Source organism: Mya arenaria, chromosome 1 (assembly GCF_026914265.1).
Source record: "Mya arenaria isolate MELC-2E11 chromosome 1, ASM2691426v1".
In the NCBI taxonomy this organism is placed as follows: Eukaryota; Metazoa; Mollusca; class Bivalvia; order Myida; family Myidae; genus Mya; species Mya arenaria.
In genome coordinates, this window is record NC_069122.1 from 22,800,851 (window position 1) to 22,824,137 (window position 23,287).

At 42.2% G+C, this 23,287-nt stretch overlaps 1 protein-coding gene across 1 annotated transcript in view; it reads left to right on the forward strand.

Annotated features, from left to right (window-relative positions):
• Positions 1–23,041, forward strand: part of LOC128229219 (BMP and activin membrane-bound inhibitor homolog) — a 44,192-nt gene extending 21,151 nt beyond the window's left edge. The window contains exons 2-3 of the mRNA XM_052940973.1: positions 18,972–19,217; positions 20,085–23,041. Of these exons, the coding sequence (XP_052796933.1) occupies positions 18,972–19,217; positions 20,085–20,464 (626 nt within the window). The 3' untranslated portion in view covers positions 20,465–23,041. The remainder of the gene's footprint in view (positions 1–18,971; positions 19,218–20,084) is intronic.
• The last annotated feature ends 246 nt before the right edge of the window (positions 23,042–23,287 follow it).

Sequence of the window (23,287 nt, forward strand, 5' to 3'; positions counted from 1 at the left end):
ATTTATTAATGATTTTTTAAAATAATTATTATAGTAGAAGTAGTAGCAGTAGCAGCAGCAGCAGCAGCAACAACAACAGCAGAAGTAGTAGTAGAAGTAGTAGTAGTAGAAGTAGTAGTAGTAGTAGTAGTAGTAGTAGTAGTAGTAGTAGTAGTAGTAGAAGTAGTAGAAGTAGTAGTAGTAGTAGTAGTAGTAGTAGTAGTAGTAGTAGTAGTAGTATAGTAGTAGTAGTAGTAGTAGTAGTAGTAGTAGTAGAAGTAGTAGTAGTAGTCGTTGTTGTTGTTGTTGTAGCTGTAGCAGTAGCATTTGCAGAAGCAGCAGCAGCAGCAGTAGCTGTATTTTAAAATCAATTTCGATTATCGCCATTTATCAAGTGTTTAACAGTCATCGGTAAAAATTAACAAGGAATCTTTAATTGACAATAGTACTACAACAATTGATGACAGAGCCATTTTAAATATATAAGGCTAGTTTAAACGTGTGTTGTATAAGAAAGAGATTCACTCGTTCCAATTCAAAAAACAACACAAAAACTAATATTCATTTTTAAGAAACATAGATATGGGTCCGAAAGAAGTCTTATTTAAATTACAGATTTTGTGAGATGCCATTTGTTGAAGTTGTTTATTCTCGTGATAAGACATTCCACAGAACAGTTGGTTAAAAGCTTGTTTGTTATAAAACAGGTCGAACGCCAGTTGTGACGAATGGATTAATCACTCGGAAGCCGCACTCGGATAATTATAAATAATAAAAATGCAATTTCCGGTACATAAATACGTTTGTTTTTGTTCAGAAGAATGAAAATAACATTTTTACTTAACCAAAAAGAAGATCCAGACATAATCCGGCAACGCTCAAGTTATTCCTAAGAGCGGGATAAATTGTTAGTTTTAAAACCTATTCGCGTTATTAACTCTCCTCATTGATATGTTTTTGGGGTTATACCAGTAAAATATAGAAACTTGATACTGTAATTAGAATATAGAATCACGCTCTTATGCGTACTTGAAAGCATCAAAAAATCATTTAGCCTGTTTCGTGAAATTGATACCGTTTTATATTTGTGAGTTTCGCTGTCATATTTGCGAGGAATTCTAGATGTTGAGAATTAATAGTCAACGGCTTTCTTTCGTTTAAGTTGTTTAAATCTAGTCTAAACATTAAAAACCTTAATACAAATATTAAAATTATAAGGGGTTACATTGTTCGGCAGCACTGCTACATCTTTACCGACTTGTGTACGCAGGGGGTGACGCCAACAGTTAGTCCATTCCCTAGTGAATATCACCAACTTCAGTAGTATGACATACAATGGCGCATATGTTGTATACTTACAACTACCTCCAGCCCTACCGACATACAATGGCGCATATGTTGTATACTTACAACTACCTCCAGCCCTACCAACATACACTGGCGTATATGTTGTATACTTACAACTACCTCCAGCCCTACCGACATACAATGGCGCATATGTTGTATACTTACAACTACCTCCAGGCCTACCGACATACAATCACGCGTATGTTGTATACTTACAACTCCAGCCCTACCGACATACAATGGCGTATATGTTGTATACTTACAACTCCAGCCCTACCAACATACAATGGCGTATATGTTGTATACTTACAACTCCAGCCCTACCGACACACAATGGCGCATATGTTGTATACTTACAACTACCCCCAGCCCTACCGACACACAATGGCGTATATGTTGTATACTTACAACTACCTCCAGCCCTACCGACACACAATGGCGTATATGTTGTATACTTACAACTACCCCCAGCCCTACCGACATACAATGACGTATATGTTGTATACTTACAACTACCCCCAGCCCTACCGACATACAATGGCGTATATGTTGTATACTTACAACTACCTCCAGCCCTACCGACATACAATGACGTATATGTTGTATACTTACAACTACCTCCAGCCCTACCGACACACAATGACGTATATGTTGTATACTTACAACTACCCCAGCCCTACCGACACACAATGACGTATATGTTGTATACTTACAACTACCCCCAGCCCTACCGACACACAATGGCGTATATGTTGTATACTTACAACTACCCCCAGCCCTACCGACACACAATGACGTATATGTTGTATACTTACAACTACCCCCAGCCCTACCGACACACAATGGCGTATATGTTGTATACTTACAACTACCTCCAGCCCTACCGACACACAATGGCGTATATGTTGTATACTTACAACTACCCCCAGCCCTACCGACATACAATCACGCATATGTTGTAAACTTACAACTACCTCCAGCCCTACCGACACACAATGGCGTATATGTTGTATACTTACAACTACCCCCAGCCCTACCGACACACAATGGCGCATATGTTGTATACTTACAACTACATCCAGCCCTACTGACATACAATGACGTATATGGTGTATACTTACAACTACCTTCAGCCCTACCGACACACAATGGCGCATATGTTGTATACTTACAACTACATCCAGCCCTACTGACATACAATGACGTATATGTTGTATACTTACAACTACCCCCAGCCCTACCGACATTCACACAATGGCGTATATGTTGTATACTTACAAATACCCCCAGCCCTACCGACATACAATGGCGTATATGTTGTATACTTACAACTACCTCCAGCCCTACCGACAAACAATGACGTATATGTTGTATACTTACAACTACCTCCAGCCCTACCGACACACAATGACGTATATGTTGTATACTTACAACTACCTCCAGCCCTACCGACATACAATGGCGTATATGTTATATACTTACAACTACCACCAGCCCTACCGACATACACACAATAGCGCATATGTTGTATACTTACAACTACCCCCAGCCCTACCGACATACACACAATGGCGCATATGTTGTATACTTACAACTACCCCCAGCCAGACCGACATACAATGGCGCATATGTTGTATACTTACAACTACCTCCAGCCCTACCGACATACAATGGCGTATATGTTGTATACTTACAACTACCCCCAGCCCTACCGACATACAATCACGCATATGTTGTAAACTTACAACTACCTCCAGCCCTACCGACACACAATGGCGTATATGTTGTATACTTACAACTACCCCCAGCCCTACCGACACACAATGGCGCATATGTTGTATACTTACAACTACATCCAGCCCTACTGACATACAATGACGTATATGGTGTATACTTACAACTACCTTCAGCCCTACCGACACACAATGGCGCATATGTTGTATACTTACAACTACATCCAGCCCTACTGACATACAATGACGTATATGTTGTATACTTACAACTACCCCCAGCCCTACCGACATTCACACAATGGCGCATATGTTGTATACTTACAACTACCCCCAGCCCTACCGACATACAATGGCGCATATGTTGTATACTTACAACTACCTCCAGCCAGACCGACATACAATGGCATATATGTTGTGTACTTACAACTACCTCCAGCCCTACCGACATATAATGGCGCATATGTTGTATAATTACAACTACCTCCAGCCCTACCGACATACAATGGCGTATATGTTATATACTTACAACTACCCCCAGCCCTACCGACATACACACAATGGCGCATATGTTGTATACTTACAACTACCCCCAGCCCTACCGACATACACACAATGGCGCATATGTTGTATACTTACAACTACCTCCAGCCAGACCGACATACAATGGCGCATATGTTGTATACTTACAACTACCCCCAGCCCTACCGACATACAATGGCATATATGTTGTATACTTACAACTACCTCCAGCCCTACCGACATACAATGGCGCATATGTTGTATACTTACAACTACCCCCAGCCCTACCGACACACAATGGCGTATATGTTTTATACGTACAACTACCTCCAGCCCTACTGACATACAATGGCGCATATGTTGTATACTTACAACTACCTCCAGCCCTACCGACATACAAATACGTATATGTTGTATACTTACAACTACCTCCAGCCCTACCGACATACAATGGCGTATATGTTGTATACTTACAACTACCTCCAGCCCTACTGACATACAAATGCGTATATGTTGTATACTTACAACTACCTCCAGCCCTACTGACATACAATGGCGCATATGTTGTATACTTACAACTACCTCCAGCCCTACCGACATACAAATGCGTATATGTTGTATACTTACAACTACCCCCAGCCCTACCGACATACAATGGCGTATATGTTGTATACTTACAACTACCCCCAGCCCTACCGACATACAATGGCGTATATGTTGTATACTTACAACTACCCCCAGCCAGACCGACATACAATGGCGTATATGTTGTATACTTACAACTACCCCCAGCCAGACCGACATACAATGGCGTATATGTTGTATACTTACAACTACCCCCAGCCCTACCGACATACAATGGCGTATATGTTGTATACTTACAACTACCCCCAGCCCTACCGACATACAATGGCGTATATGTTGTATACTTACAACTACCCCCAGCCAGACCGACATACAATGGCGTATATGTTGTATACTTACAACTACCTCCAGCCCTACTGACACACAATGGCGCATATGTTGTATACTTACAACTACCTCCAGCCCTACCGACATACAATGGCGCATATGTTGTATACTTACAACTACCCCCAGCCCTACCGACACACAATGGCGCATATGTTGTATACCTACAACTACCTCCAGGCCTACCGACATACAATCACGCGTATGTTGTATACTTACAACTACCTCCAGCCCTACCGACATACGATGGCGTATATGTTGAATACTTACAACTACCTCTAGCCCTACCGACATACATACAATGGCGTATATGTTGTATACTTACAACTACCTCCAGCCCTACCGACATACAATGGCGTATATGTTGTATACTTACAACTACCTCCAGCCCTACCGACACACAATGGCGTATATGTTGTATACTTACAACTACCTCCAGCCCTACCGACACACAATGGCGCATATGTTGTATACTTACAACTACCTCCACCCCTACCGACACACAATGGCGTTTATGTTGTATACTTACAACTACCTCCACCCCTACCGACATACAATTGCGCATATGTTGTATACTTACAACTACCTCCACCCCTACCGACATACAATCACGCATATGTTGTATACTTAAAACTACCTCCAGCCCTACCGACATACAATGGCGCATATGTTGTACACTTACAACTACCTCCACCCCTACCGACATACAATGGCGTATATGTTGTATACTTACAACTACCTCCAGCACTACCGACATACAATGGCGTATATGTTGTATACTTACAACTACCTCCAGTCCTACCGACATACAATGGCGTATATGTTGTATACTTACAACTACCTCCAGCCCTACTGACATACAATGGCGCATATGTTGTATACTTACAACTCCAGCCCTACCGACATACAATGGCGTATATGTTGTATACTTACAACTACCTCCAGCCCTACCGACATACAATGGCGCATATGTTGTATACTTACTAATTCCTCCAGCCCTACCGACACATAATGGCGCATATGTTGTATACTTACAACTACCTCCAGCCCTACCGACATACATACAATGGCGTATATGTTGTATACTTACAACTACCTCCACCCCTACCGACATACAATGGCGTATATGTTGTATACTTACAACTACCTCCAGCCCTACCGACATACAATGGCGCATATGTTGTATACTTACAACTACCTCCAGCCCTACCGACATACAATGGCGAATATGTTGTATACTTACAACTACCAACACCCCTACCAACATACAATGGCGTATATGTTGTATACTTACAACTACCTCCAGCCCTACCGACATACAATGGCGTATATGTTGTATACTTACAAATACCCCCAGCCCTACCGACATACAATTGCGCATATGTTGTATACGAACAACTACCTCCACCCCTACCGACATACAATGGCGTATATGTTGTATACTTACAACTACCTCCAGCCCTACCGACATACAATGGCGCATATGTTGTATACTTACAACTACCTCCAGCCCTACCGACATACAATGGCGTATATGTTGTATACTTACAACTACCTCCAGCCCTACCGACATACAATGGCGTATATATTGTATACTTACAACTACCCCCAGCCCTACCGACATACAATGGCGCATATGTTGTATACGTACAACTACCTCCAGCCCTACTGACATACAATGGCGTATATGTTGTATACTTACAACTACCTCCAGCCCTACCGACATACAATGGCGTATATGTTGTATACTTACAACTAACTCCAGCCCTACCGACATACAATGTCGTATATGTTGTATACTTACAACTACCACCAGCCCTACCGACATACATACAATGCCGTAAATGTTGTATACTTACAACTACCTCCACCCCTACCGACATACAATGGCGTATATGTTGTATATTTACAACTACCTCCAGCCCTACCGACATACAATGGCGTATATGTTGTATACCTACAACTACCTCCAGCCCTACCGACACACAATGGCGCATATGTTGTATACTTACAACTACCTCCAGCCCTACCGACATACAAAAGCGTATATGTTGTATACTTACAACTACCTCGAGCCCTACCGACATACAATGGCGTATATGTTGTATACTTACAACTACCTCCAGCCCTACCGACATACAATGGCGTATATGTTGTATACTCACAACTACCTCCAGCCCTACCGACATACAATGGCGTATATGTTGTATACTTACAACTCCAGCCCTACCGACACACAATGGCGCATATGTTGTATACTTACAACTACCTCCACCCCTACCGACATACAATGGCGCATATGTTGTATACTTACAACTACCCCCAGCCCTACCGACATACAATGGCGCATATGTTGTATACTTACAACTACCTCCAGCCAGACCGACATACAATGGCATATATGTTGTGTACTTACAACTACCCCCAGCCCTACCGACATACAATGGCGCATATGTTGTATACTTACAACTACCTCCACCCCTACCGACATACAATGGCGCATATGTTGTATACTTACAACTACCCCCAGCCCTACCGACACACAATGGCGTATATGTTGTATACGTACAACTACCTCCAGCCCTACTGACATACAATGGCGCATATGTTGTATACTTACAACTACCTCCAGCCCTACCGACATACAAATACGTATATGTTGTATACTTACAACTACCTCCAGCCCTACCGACATACAATGGCGTATATGTTGTATACTTACAACTACCTCCAGCCCTACTGACATACAAATGCGTATATGTTGTATACTTACAACTACCTCCAGCCCTACTGACATACAATGGCGCATATGTTGTATACTTACAACTACCTCCAGCCCTACCGACATACAAATGCGTATATGTTGTATACTTACAACTACCCCCAGCCCTACCGACATACAATGGCGTATATGTTGTATACTTACAACTACCCCCAGCCCTACCGACATACAATGGCGTATATGTTGTATACTTACAACTACCCCCAGCCAGACCGACATACAATGGCGTATATGTTGTATACTTACAACTACCCCCAGCCAGACCGACATACAATGGCGTATATGTTGTATACTTACAACTACCTCCAGCCCTACTGACACACAATGGCGCATATGTTGTATACTTACAACTACCTCCAGCCCTACCGACATACAATGGCGCATATGTTGTATACTTACAACTACCCCCAGCCCTACCGACACACAATGGCGCATATGTTGTATACCTACAACTACCTCCAGGCCTACCGACATACAATCACGCGTATGTTGTATACTTACAACTACCTCCAGCCCTACCGACATACGATGGCGTATATGTTGAATACTTACAACTACCTCCAGCCCTACCGACATACATACAATGGCGTATATGTTGTATACTTACAACTACCTCCAGCCCTACCGACATACAATGGCGTATATGTTGTATACTTACAACTACCTCCAGCTCTACCGACACACAATGGCGTATATGTTGTATACTTACAACTACCTCCAGCCCTACCGACACACAATGGCGCATATGTTGTATACTTACAACTACCTCCACCCCTACCGACACACAATGGCGTTTATGTTGTATACTTACAACTACCTCCACCCCTACCGACATACAATTGCGCATATGTTGTATACTTACAACTACCTCCACCCCTACCGACATACAATCACGCATATGTTGTATACTTAAAACTACCTCCAGCCCTACCGACATACAATGGCGCATATGTTGTACACTTACAACTACCTCCACCCCTACCGACATACAATGGCGTATATGTTGTATACTTACAACTACCTCCAGCACTACCGACATACAATGGCGTATATGTTGTATACTTACAACTACCTCCAGTCCTACCGACATACAATGGCGTATATGTTGTATACTTACAACTACCTCCAGCCCTACTGACATACAATGGCGCATATGTTGTATACTTACAACTCCAGCCCTACCGACATACAATGGCGTATATGTTGTATACTTACAACTACCTCCAGCCCTACCGACATACAATGGCGCATATGTTGTATACTTACTAATTCCTCCAGCCCTACCGACACATAATGGCGCATATGTTGTATACTTACAACTACCTCCAGCCCTACCGACATACATACAATGGCGTATATGTTGTATACTTACAACTACCTCCACCCCTACCGACATACAATGGCGTATATGTTGTATACTTACAACTACCTCCAGCCCTACCGACATACAATGGCGTATATGTTGTATACTTACAACTACCTCCAGCCCTACCGACATACAATGGCGCATATGTTGTATACTTACAACTACCAACACCCCTACCAACATACAATGGCGTATATGTTGTATACTTACAACTACCTCCAGCCCTACCGACATACAATGGCGTATATGTTGTATACTTACAACTCCAGCCCTACCGACACACAATGGCGCATATGTTGTATACTTACAACTACCTCCACCCCTACCGACATACAATGGCGCATATGTTGTATACTTACAACTACCCCCAGCCCTACCGACATACAATGGCGCATATGTTGTATACTTACAACTACCTCCAGCCAGACCGACATACAATGGCATATATGTTGTGTACTTACAACTACCCCCAGCCCTACCGACATACAATGGCGCATATGTTGTATACTTACAACTACCTCCACCCCTACCGACATACAATGGCGCATATGTTGTATACTTACAACTACCCCCAGCCCTACCGACACACAATGGCGTATATGTTGTATACTTACAACTACCTCCAGCCCTACTGACATACAATGGCGCATATGTTGTATACTTACAACTACCTCCAGCCCTACCGACATACAAATACGTATATGTTGTATACTTACAACTACCTCCAGCCCTACCGACATACAATGGCGTATATGTTGTATACTTACAACTACCTCCAGCCCTACTGACATACAAATGCGTATATGTTGTATACTTACAACTACCTCCAGCCCTACTGACATACAATGGCGCATATGTTGTATACTTACAACTACCTCCAGCCCTACCGACATACAAATGCGTATATGTTGTATACTTACAACTACCCCCAGCCCTACCGACATACAATGGCGTATATGTTGTATACTTACAACTACCACCAGCCCTACCGACATACAATGGCGTATATGTTGTATACTTACAACTACCCCCAGCCAGACCGACATACAATGGCGTATATGTTGTATACTTACAACTACCCCCAGCCAGACCGACATACAATGGCGTATATGTTGTATACTTACAACTACCTCCAGCCCTACTGACACACAATGGCGCATATGTTGTATACTTACAACTACCTCCAGCCCTACCGACATACAATGGCGCATATGTTGTATACTTACAACTACCCCCAGCCCTACCGACACACAATGGCGCATATGTTGTATACCTACAACTACCTCCAGGCCTACCGACATACAATCACGCGTATGTTGTATACTTACAACTACCTCCAGCCCTACCGACATACGATGGCGTATATGTTGAATACTTACAACTACCTCCAGCCCTACCGACATACATACAATGGCGTATATGTTGTATACTTACAACTACCTCCAGCCCTACCGACATACAATGGCGTATATGTTGTATACTTACAACTACCTCCAGCTCTACCGACACACAATTGCGCATATGTTGTATACTTACAACTACCTCCACCCCTACCGACATACAATCACGCATATGTTGTATACTTAAAACTACCTCCAGCCCTACCGACATACAATGGCGCATATGTTGTACACTTACAACTACCTCCACCCCTACCGACATACAATGGCGTATATGTTGTATACTTACAACTACCTCCAGCACTACCGACATACAATGGCGTATATGTTGTATACTTACAACTACCTCCAGTCCTACCGACATACAATGGCGTATATGTTGTATACTTACAACTACCTCCAGCCCTACTGACATACAATGGCGCATATGTTGTATACTTACAACTCCAGCCCTACCGACATACAATGGCGTATATGTTGTATACTTACAACTACCTCCAGCCCTACCGACATACAATGGCGCATATGTTGTATACTTACTAATTCCTCCAGCCCTACCGACACATAATGGCGCATATGTTGTATACTTACAACTACCTCCAGCCCTACCGACATACATACAATGGCGTATATGTTGTATACTTACAACTACCTCCACCCCTACCGACATACAATGGCGTATATGTTGTATACTTACAACTACCTCCAGCCCTACCGACATACAATGGCGTATATGTTGTATACTTACAACTACCTCCAGCCCTACCGACATACAATGGCGCATATGTTGTATACTTACAACTACCAACACCCCTACCAACATACAATGGCGTATATGTTGTATACTTACAACTACCTCCAGCCCTACCGACATACAATGGCGTATATGTTGTATACTTACAACTCCAGCCCTACCGACACACAATGGCGCATATGTTGTATACTTACAACTACCTCCACCCCTACCGACATACAATGGCGCATATGTTGTATACTTACAACTACCCCCAGCCCTACCGACATACAATGGCGCATATGTTGTATACTTACAACTACCTCCAGCCAGACCGACATACAATGGCATATATGTTGTGTACTTACAACTACCCCCAGCCCTACCGACATACAATGGCGCATATGTTGTATACTTACAACTACCTCCACCCCTACCGACATACAATGGCGCATATGTTGTATACTTACAACTACCCCCAGCCCTACCGACACACAATGGCGTATATGTTGTATACGTACAACTACCTCCAGCCCTACTGACATACAATGGCGCATATGTTGTATACTTACAACTACCTCCAGCCCTACCGACATACAAATACGTATATGTTGTATACTTACAACTACCTCCAGCCCTACCGACATACAATGGCGTATATGTTGTATACTTACAACTACCTCCAGCCCTACTGACATACAAATGCGTATATGTTGTATACTTACAACTACCTCCAGCCCTACTGACATACAATGGCGCATATGTTGTATACTTACAACTACCTCCAGCCCTACCGACATACAAATGCGTATATGTTGTATACTTACAACTACCTCCAGCCCTACCGACATACAATGGCGTATATGTTGTATACTTACAACTACCCCCAGCCAGACCGACATACAATGGCGTATATGTTGTATACTTACAACTACCCCCAGCCAGACCGACATACAATGGCGTATATGTTGTATACTTACAACTACCCCCAGCCAGACCGACATACAATGGCGTATATGTTGTATACTTACAACTACCTCCAGCCCTACTGACACACAATGGCGCATATGTTGTATACTTACAACTACCTCCAGCCCTACCGACATACAATGGCGCATATGTTGTATACTTACAACTACCCCCAGCCCTACCGACACACAATGGCGCATATGTTGTATACCTACAACTACCTCCAGGCCTACCGACATACAATCACGCGTATGTTGTATACTTACAACTACCTCCAGCCCTACCGACATACGATGGCGTATATGTTGAATACTTACAACTACCTCCAGCCCTACCGACATACATACAATGGCGTATATGTTGTATACTTACAACTACCTCCAGCCCTACCGACATACAATGGCGTATATGTTGTATACTTACAACTACCTCCAGCCCTACCGACACACAATGGCGTATATGTTGTATACTTACAACTACCTCCAGCCCTACCGACACACAATGGCGCATATGTTGTATACTTACAACTACCTCCACCCCTACCGACACACAATGGCGTTTATGTTGTATACTTACAACTACCTCCACCCCTACCGACATACAATTGCGCATATGTTGTATACTTACAACTACCTCCACCCCTACCGACATACAATCACGCATATGTTGTATACTTACAACTACCTCCACCCCTACCGACACACAATGGCGTTTATGTTGTATACTTACAACTACCTCCACCCCTACCGACATACAATTGCGCATATGTTGTATACTTACAACTACCTCCACCCCTACCGACATACAATCACGCATATGTTGTATACTTAAAACTACCTCCAGCCCTACCGACATACAATGGCGCATATGTTGTACACTTACAACTACCTCCACCCCTACCGACATACAATGGCGTATATGTTGTATACTTACAACTACCTCCAGTCCTACCGACATACAATGGCGTATATGTTGTATACTTACAACTACCTCCAGCCCTACTGACATACAATGGCGCATATGTTGTATACTTACAACTCTAGCCCTACCGACATACAATGGCGTATATGTTGTATACTTACAACTACCTCCAGCCCTACCAACATACAATGGCGTATATGTTGTATACTTACAACTACCTCCAGCCCTACCGACATACAATGGCGTATATGTTGTATACTTACAACTCCAGCCCTACCGACACACAATGGCGCATATGTTGTATACTTACAACTACCTCCACCCCTACCGACATACAATGGCGCATATGTTGTATACTTACAACTACCCCCAGCCCTACCGACATACAATGGCGCATATGTTGTATACTTACAACTACCTCCAGCCAGACCGACATACAATGGCATATATGTTGTGTACTTACAACTACCCCCAGCCCTACCGACATACAATGGCGCATATGTTGTATACTTACAACTACCTCCACCCCTACCGACATACAATGGCGCATATGTTGTATACTTACAACTACCCCCAGCCCTACCGACACACAATGGCGTATATGTTGTATACGTACAACTACCTCCAGCCCTACTGACATACAATGGCGCATATGTTGTATACTTACAACTACCTCCAGCCCTACCGACATACAAATACGTATATGTTGTATACTTACAACTACCTCCAGCCCTACCGACATACAATGGCGTATATGTTGTATACTTACAACTACCTCCAGCCCTACTGACATACAAATGCGTATATGTTGTATACTTACAACTACCTCCAGCCCTACTGACATACAATGGCGCATATGTTGTATACTTACAACTACCTCCAGCCCTACCGACATACAAATGCGTATATGTTGTATACTTACAACTACCCCCAGCCCTACCGACATACAATGGCGTATATGTTGTATACTTACAACTACCCCCAGCCAGACCGACATACAATGGCGTATATGTTGTATACTTACAACTACCCCCAGCCAGACCGACATACAATGGCGTATATGTTGTATACTTACAACTACCCCCAGCCAGACCGACATACAATGGCGTATATGTTGTATACTTACAACTACCTCCAGCCCTACTGACACACAATGGCGCATATGTTGTATACTTACAACTACCTCCAGCCCTACCGACATACAATGGCGCATATGTTGTATACTTACAACTACCCCCAGCCCTACCGACACACAATGGCGCATATGTTGTATACCTACAACTACCTCCAGGCCTACCGACATACAATCACGCGTATGTTGTATACTTACAACTACCTCCAGCCCTACCGACATACGATGGCGTATATGTTGAATACTTACAACTACCTCCAGCCCTACCGACATACATACAATGGCGTATATGTTGTATACTTACAACTACCTCCAGCCCTACCGACATACAATGGCGTATATGTTGTATACTTACAACTACCTCCAGCTCTACCGACACACAATGGCGTATATGTTGTATACTTACAACTACCTCCAGCCCTACCGACACACAATGGCGCATATGTTGTATACTTACAACTACCTCCACCCCTACCGACACACAATGGCGTTTATGTTGTATACTTACAACTACCTCCACCCCTACCGACATACAATTGCGCATATGTTGTATACTTACAACTACCTCCACCCCTACCGACATACAATCACGCATATGTTGTATACTTACAACTACCTCCACCCCTACCGACACACAATGGCGTTTATGTTGTATACTTACAACTACCTCCACCCCTACCGACATACAATTGCGCATATGTTGTATACTTACAACTACCTCCACCCCTACCGACATACAATCACGCATATGTTGTATACTTAAAACTACCTCCAGCCCTACCGACATACAATGGCGCATATGTTGTACACTTACAACTACCTCCACCCCTACCGACATACAATGGCGTATATGTTGTATACTTACAACTACCTCCAGTCCTACCGACATACAATGGCGTATATGTTGTATACTTACAACTACCTCCAGCCCTACTGACATACAATGGCGCATATGTTGTATACTTACAACTCTAGCCCTACCGACATACAATGGCGTATATGTTGTATACTTACAACTACCTCCAGCCCTACCGACATACAATGGCGCATATGTTGTATACTTACTAATTCCTCCAGCCCTACCGACACATAATGGCGCATATGTTGTATACTTACAACTACCTCCAGCCCTACCGACATACATACAATGGCGTATATGTTGTATACTTACAACTACCTCCAGCCCTACCGACATACAATGGCGTATATGTTGTATACTTACAACTACCTCCAGCCCTACCGACATACAATGGCGTATATGTTGTATACTTACAACTACCTCCAGCCCTACCGACATACAATGGCGCATATGTTGTATACTTACAACTACCAACACCCCTACCAACATACAATGGCGTATATGTTGTATACTTACAACTACCTCCAGCCCTACCGACATACAATGGCGTATATGTTGTATACTTACAAATACCCCCAGCCCTACCGACATACAATGGCGCATATGTTGTATACGAACAACTACCTCCACCCCTACCGACATACAATGGCGTATATGTTGTATACTTACAACTACCTCCAGCCCTACCGACATACAATGGCGCATATGTTGTATACTTACAACTACCTCCAGCCCTACCGACATACAATGGCGTATATGTTGTATACTTACAACTACCTCCAGCCCTACCGACATACAATGGCGTATATATTGTATACTTACAACTACCCCCAGCCCTACCGACATACAATGGCGCATATGTTGTATACGTACAACTACCTCCAGCCCTACTGACATACAATGGCGTATATGTTGTATACTTACAACTACCTCCAGCCCTACCGACATACAATGGCGTATATGTTGTATACTTACAACTAACTCCAGCCCTACCGACATACAATGTCGTATATGTTGTATACTTACAACTACCACCAGCCCTACCGACATACATACAATGCCGTAAATGTTGTATACTTACAACTACCTCCACCCCTACCGACATACAATGGCGTATATGTTGTATACTTACAACTACCTCCAGCCCTACCGACATACAATGGCGTATATGTTGTATACCTACAACTACCTCCAGCCCTACCGACACACAATGGCGCATATGTTGTATTCTTACAACTACCTCCAGCCCTACCGACATACAAAAGCGTATATGTTGTATACTTACAACTACCTCGAGCCCTACCGACATACAATGGCGTATATGTTGTATACTTACAACTACCTCCAGCCCTACCGACATACAATGGCGTATATGTTGTATACTCACAACTACCTCCAGCCCTACCGACATACAATGGCGTATATGTTGTATACTTACAACTCCAGCCCTACCGACACACAATGGCGCATATGTTGTATACTTACAACTACCTCCACCCCTACCGACATACAATGGCGCATATGTTGTATACTTACAACTACCTCCACCCCTACATACATACAATGGCGCATATGTTGTATACTTACAACTACCTCCAGCCCTACCGACATACAATGGCGCATATGTTGTATACTTACAACTACCCCCAGCCCTAACGACATTCAATGGCGTATATGTTGTATACTTACAACTCCAGCCCTACCGACATACAATGGCGTATATGTTGTATACTTACAACTACCTCAAGCCCTACCGACATACAATGGCGCATATGTTGTATACTTACAACTACCTCCACCCCTACCGACATACAATGGCGTATATGTTGTATACTTACAACTCCAGCCCTACCGACATACAATGGCGTATATGTTGTATACTTACAACTACATCCAGCCCTACCGACATACAATGGCGTATATGTTGTATACTTACAACTACCTCCACCCCTACCGACATACAATGGCGCATATGTTGTATACTTACAACTACCGCCAGCCCTACCGACATACAATGGCGCATATGTTGTATACTTACAACTACCTCCACCCCTACCGACATACAATGGCGTATATGTTGTATACTTACAACTACCTCCACCCCTACCGACATACAATGGCGCATATGTTGTATACTTACAACTACCTCCACCCCTACCGACATACAATGGCGCATATGTTGTATACTTACAACTACCCCCAGCCCTACCGACATACAATGGCGCATATGTTGTATACTTACAACTACCCCCAGCCCTACCGACATACAATGGCGCATATGTTGTATACTTACAACTACCTCCAGTCCTACCGACATACAATGGCGCATATGTTGTATACTTACAACTACCTCCACCCCTACCGACATACAATGGCTCATATGTTGTATACTTACAACTACCTCCAGCCCTACCGACATACAATGGCGCATATGTTGTATACTTACAACTACCTCCACCCCTACCGACATACAATGGCGCATATGTTGTATACTTACAACTACCGCCAGCCCTACCGACATACAATGGCGCATATGTTGTATACTTACAACTACCTCCACCCCTACCGACATACAATGGCGCATATGTTGTATACTTACAACTACCTCCAGCCCTACCGACATACATACAATGGCGTATATGTTGTATACTTACAACTGCCTCCAGCCCTACCGACATACATACAATGGCGTATATGTTGTATACTTACAACTACCTTCAGCCCTACCGACATACAATGGCGCATATGTTGTATACTTACAACTACCTCCAGCCCTACCGACATACAATGGCGCATATGTTGTATACTTACAACTACCTCCACCCCTACCGACATACAATGGCGTATATGTTGTATACTTACAACTACCTCCAACCCTACCAACATACAATGGCGTATATGTTGTATACTTACAACTCCAGCCCTACCGACATACAATGGCATATATGTTGTGTACTTACAACTACCTCCAGCCCTACCGACATACAATGGCGCATATGTTGTATACTTACAACTACCTCCAGCCCTACCGACATACAATGACGTATATGTTGTATACTTACAACTACCCCCAGCCCTACCGACATACAATGACGTATATGTTGTATACTTACAACTACCTTCTGCCCTACCGACATACAATGGCGCATATGTTGTATACTTACAGCTACCTTCAGCCCTACCGACACACAATGGCGCATATGTTGTATACTTACAGCTTCCTTCACCTCTACCGACACACAATGGCGCATATGTTGTATACTTACAGCTTCCTTCACCTCTACCGACACACAATGGCGCATATGTTGTATACTTACAGCTTCCTTCACCTCTACCGACATACAATGGCGCATATGTTGTATACTTACAGCTTCCTTCACCTCTACCGACACACAATGGCGCATATGTTGTATACTTACAGCTTCCTTCACCTCTACCGACATACAATGGCGCATATGTTGTATACTTACAGCTTCCTTCACCTCTACCGACATACAATGGCGCATATGTTGTATACTTACAGAATCCTTCACCTCTACCGACACACAATGGTGCATATGTTGTATACTTACAGCTTCCTTCACCTCTACCGACACACAATGGCGCATATGTTGTATACTTACAGCTTCCTTCACCTCTACCGACACACAATGGCGCATATGTTGTATACTTACAGCTTCCTTCACCTCTACCGACACACAATGGCGCATATGTTGTATACTTACAACTACCTTCAGCCCTACCGACACACAATGGCGCATATGTTGTATACTTACAACTACCTCCAGCCCTACCGACATACAATGGCGCATATGTTGTATACTTACAGCTTCCTTCACCTCTACCGACACACAATGGCGCATATGTTGTATACTTACAACTACCTCCAGCCCTACCGACACACAATGGCGCATATGTTGTATACTTACAGCTTCCTTCACCTCTACCGACACACAATGGCGTATATGTTATATACTTACAACTCCAGCCCTACCCTTCACACCGAAAAGTGCTCGGTTTGCCATACATACCACATTTTTCTAGTATGTTTCGACAATTTGATTTTGATTACGTGTTTGACAAATGTTGTGAACAAAATGGTTCGAAACAAACAATGACTTAAGCCAGATTTTCATGATTAAACCCGAGAGGTTGGACAATGAACAATTCTTTATGCAATATTGAGTTATATACCATACAGTCCGTGACATACAATAGACCATAGCGCTATTTGATAACAAGTCTTTCTAATATACTTCCAGGGAAGATCAGGTGCGCGTGTAGTACGCTGGACTGTTACGCGGAGAGGCGGAAGTTCTGCGAGGCGGATACGCAGTGTTATGTGGAGAACCTCAGTTCCGTGGTAACACGTGGCTGCATCGACGATAAGACGCCCATACTGTGTGACAACCGGAAGTCGACGAAACTGGCTCACCTTGACTTCCCCTTACTGTACTGCTGTAAGGAAGAATTCTGTAACCGGAGGGTGGTGCCCACTGAACAGCCATGTAAGTACATATAATTGCCGATAATTCTTTATTACACGGACGGATTTGAGAAAGTTTAAATGACACTGATGGATATAAATAAAAAAATAAACACCCAACGGTTGTCAAGCTACAAAACGCCGTATTTTGCTGCTGCTGCTGATAATGATGATGATGGTTGTCGTTGTTTTTGTTGGTGTTGTTTTGGTTGTTTTTGTTTGGTTGTTGTTGTCTATGATGTAGTTGTTTTATGACTTCCAACCCTTGCCATGATTTTCGGTCAGTGTGTCCATATCAACCCAGGATTGATATTGAAATACCAAAATTCGTAGTGTTACGAGTTTTTGTAATGACTTCCAAAATGTGCCCGAGTTTAGAAATCACTTCCAAAATTTGTTGCTGCCAAAATACGGTAACATATTGGTAGGGCTTATATCTGACAAAGTTATTTAAAATGTAAAACTTTAATAACTGCTTGAATATTTTAGCTAAATCATGAAGTGATTGCCTTCCTTATATTATACACATACAGTAGTGACGTCATTATTCAAAGTGTACACAAAAATATCAGATGACAGGAAATTAACGGTGGAATTTTGTTCCAGATATAATTATTATGTTATATTGTTTACCTTGTTAAATTTGTTTAATTAAATGAATCAAAAACATTTTAAAACTTTTTTATGTACTTAATTTTGTTCGGTATAATAAAATAAATATCATATGGCAGCATGTGTGACATTGATATTGTCAACCCGAGAGCAAAATGTCACCCGAGGCGATATGATATTTATACAATCTATTCAAGTAGCATTTTACACTTTTGCTCAAACGTTTGGCGGCGGAACTTTTCTATCACGTAAAGAAAAAACTTCTTATTTGTTCTAGCTGTGGCACCCGATCTCAATCACTCCAACGACGATGACGTCAATCCTTACGTCAGATACGAGTACGAGGACGAGGAAGAGAAGGAACGCCAGCCTTGTCAGAACACTTCTGATTCCAAACTCAACCCTATATACATCGCCGTGCCTATAGCGGGTGTGTGCGTGTTGTTAGGTCTCATAATATTCGCCATGTACTTGTTACGGCGGCGTAACGATATGTATGCTCAATATGACGCCTATAGATACCAGGAACACATGGCAACACTCGCAAATAAGCAGAACGAGGCGAAAATGACTCAAAGTTGCGAAACCCCGAATAGGTGTACGGACAGTGAACGGTCTTCTCAGGGAAGTGAAACAAAGTTATTCCTGAATAAGTGAAACTTTCATTCGTCGCTAATGTCTTGTTCAACGTGTATACGACATCAGTTGGTAAGTTGGAAAGCTGTTTCGGCTGGAGCTGATACAATTGTGTGGGCTGCAACTTCCCTTTTACTGTGCAAACTACGGTAGACTGCGCCTTGTACAGTGCGCACTAAGGTAGACTGCGCATACCGTCTGCTGCAGTTCCCCTTGTACAGTGCGCACTAAGGTAGACTGCGCATACCGTCTGCTGCAGTTCCCCTTGTAAAGTGCGCACTAAGGTAGACTGCGCATACCGTCTGCTGCAGTTCCCCTTGTACAGTGCGCACTAAGATAGACTGCGCATACCGTCTGCTGCAGTTCCCCTTGAACAGCGCGCACTAAGATAGACTGCGCATACCGTCTGCTGCAGTTCCCATTGTACAGTGCGCACTAAGGTAAACTGCGCATACCGTCTGCTGCAGTTCCCTTTGTACTGTGCGCACTAAGGTAGACTGCGCATACCGTATGTTGGTGAAGGGTTCTCTTTGTATATCGCGATGATATGACTTTTACTCGGACGATTCGGCATATGGATCGATTGCAGATAGAACCGGACAAAGGGGAGTTGTCTTTTAATACAAAATGAATACAGCAAAGACAAATAAGTCAGTTGCAATTTTCAGATTTCGAAGTATTTGTGTCGATAGGAAAGGCTTTTGATGTTGGTGGTGGTTGTAATGAATGCAGACTATATGTAAAGCATTAAGAGAACACTGTTTTAAACATTTGCTGTGACTTATTATGGACAATAATTGTAAATAATTATTAGATTGGTATAGCAAAAAGACCGCATTCGCGTGTTATTACAAATGTGTAACCCAAGAACAATGACGCGTAAAACCATGGGCGTCGAAGTGGCTCAACAGTTACATTACTATAATGGCATTGATATAGCTGTAATGTATACATGTTGTTGTATTCCAAAGTAAAGATACACGTGTAGAATACAGTTGCAGATAAACCTTCCGCGCCAAACTATAGCTACAGCTGTTTATTCACAGCAGTCGTTGATATTTTAGTTACAGCTGTAGCTATAAATTCACAGCTGTAGCCATATTTTGGGTTTTACTGGTGTCGATACTTTCATTTGTAAGCCACTGGATACGTCATATTAAACTGACAACATATTTTACAAAGCAACCACGTAACGGCTTGGAAGGCTTGGCAGTTCTCGAGGACATATCCCGCACTAAGTCATATAGAAAGAACCAAGTGACAAGTCTTGAAACACGTTTCTAAAGTTTAATATTGTACAATGGAAACAATTATTGATTTAATTAAGACCACGTTATCAAATATACGACTTTTTCTCTTTTATATAATGAGATTTTTTGATGGCAAACGTCGCTGTGACATGTACTATGGGATCACGCGGTGTTTAGGCGGTTTCCTGCTCAGGGAAATATTCTATTATTCTGTTGTATATAAACCATGATTTCTTATGAACATATTTAACGCATTGTCCATAAGCCCTTTGTTTTTGTGCTCGTTACATTCATCTACTGTTATGGACTCACGTAGATTTTGCAGACAACTCGTAGTGCCGATGGTATTATCTGAAATAAAACCTGAATGTTTCAGCTATATGCCTAACTTGGTAATATCACGTGATAACATCGACTAGCCAATCACGCATAAGGAATGAATTCTACTAGGTAGACATACCTAGTAATCTTTTGGAAAAATACGAAAAATACGATAAATTCATTGTTAACTATTTGGTACTTCAGTTAGTAAGTTTCAATGCATTGTACACATCGATACCACGGGTATGTCAGTTTTCGTCAATTTTCTTTTTTTTTTTTCGCTATTTCATCATAAGGAGTACAGCCCCTTTAAAGTAATTTGTTGTAAACATATTCATGATTTTAAGAAAGATAAAGAGAAAAGCTTGCTATTTTTATGGTGGCATGTTACTGTCGTATTATAACCTGTCGAATTGTTTTGACTTTATTTTCGCGATAATTATCCAACTGGTTATCTACTTATGATTTTCGAATTTCACTTAGTAACTGGTAACACGAATCTTATCTAGTTAACCATTTTTATGTTAGTTATTAAGTGGAATTCGCATACCATAACTAGTTAACCTGCTAGTCTTTTGACATTAATCTTACCGAAAACAGTTTCGCGAATGTTAACTAGATAGCTGGATAATTGTTGCGGAAATTAACTGGTTGACATAAAACAAATCACGTACGTTAACGGCATTTACGGCAGTTATATGCAACCATAATTCGTTGATCAAATCATTTCAACATATTTTTTTACGAAAATTATTTCAGTTATGTACTCAGTTTAGTTATTTTACAATTTAATTTAACAACCAATGAACCATTTAGTATATCTAATCATTTTCGACCTCTTTTTGCATTGTTTTATCATATGTTAATGAACAGTAATGTGTTATGCTCAGTGACTTCAGTTTTGTAACAGTGTGTCATGTTGTCGTATGTTTTGTCTTGATGGATGACCGACAAAGTATTAGAATGATTTGTATGTGGTACTTGGTATGGTTATATGGTATGTGCCACTATAAAATATATGAAAATATACCCGTGTTCTTGTTATTCGTGTTATATCATCTTTGCACGTGAACATTACGAGAACTACAAGCTTACTATAACAAGACAACTAGAAGCATTCGTGGACAAGACAACTAGAAGCATTCGTGGACAAGACAACTACAAGCATACGTGGACAAGACAACTACAAGCATTCGTGGACAAGACAACTACAAGCATTCGTGGACAAGACAACTACAAGCATTCGTGGACAAGACAACTAGAAGCATTCGTG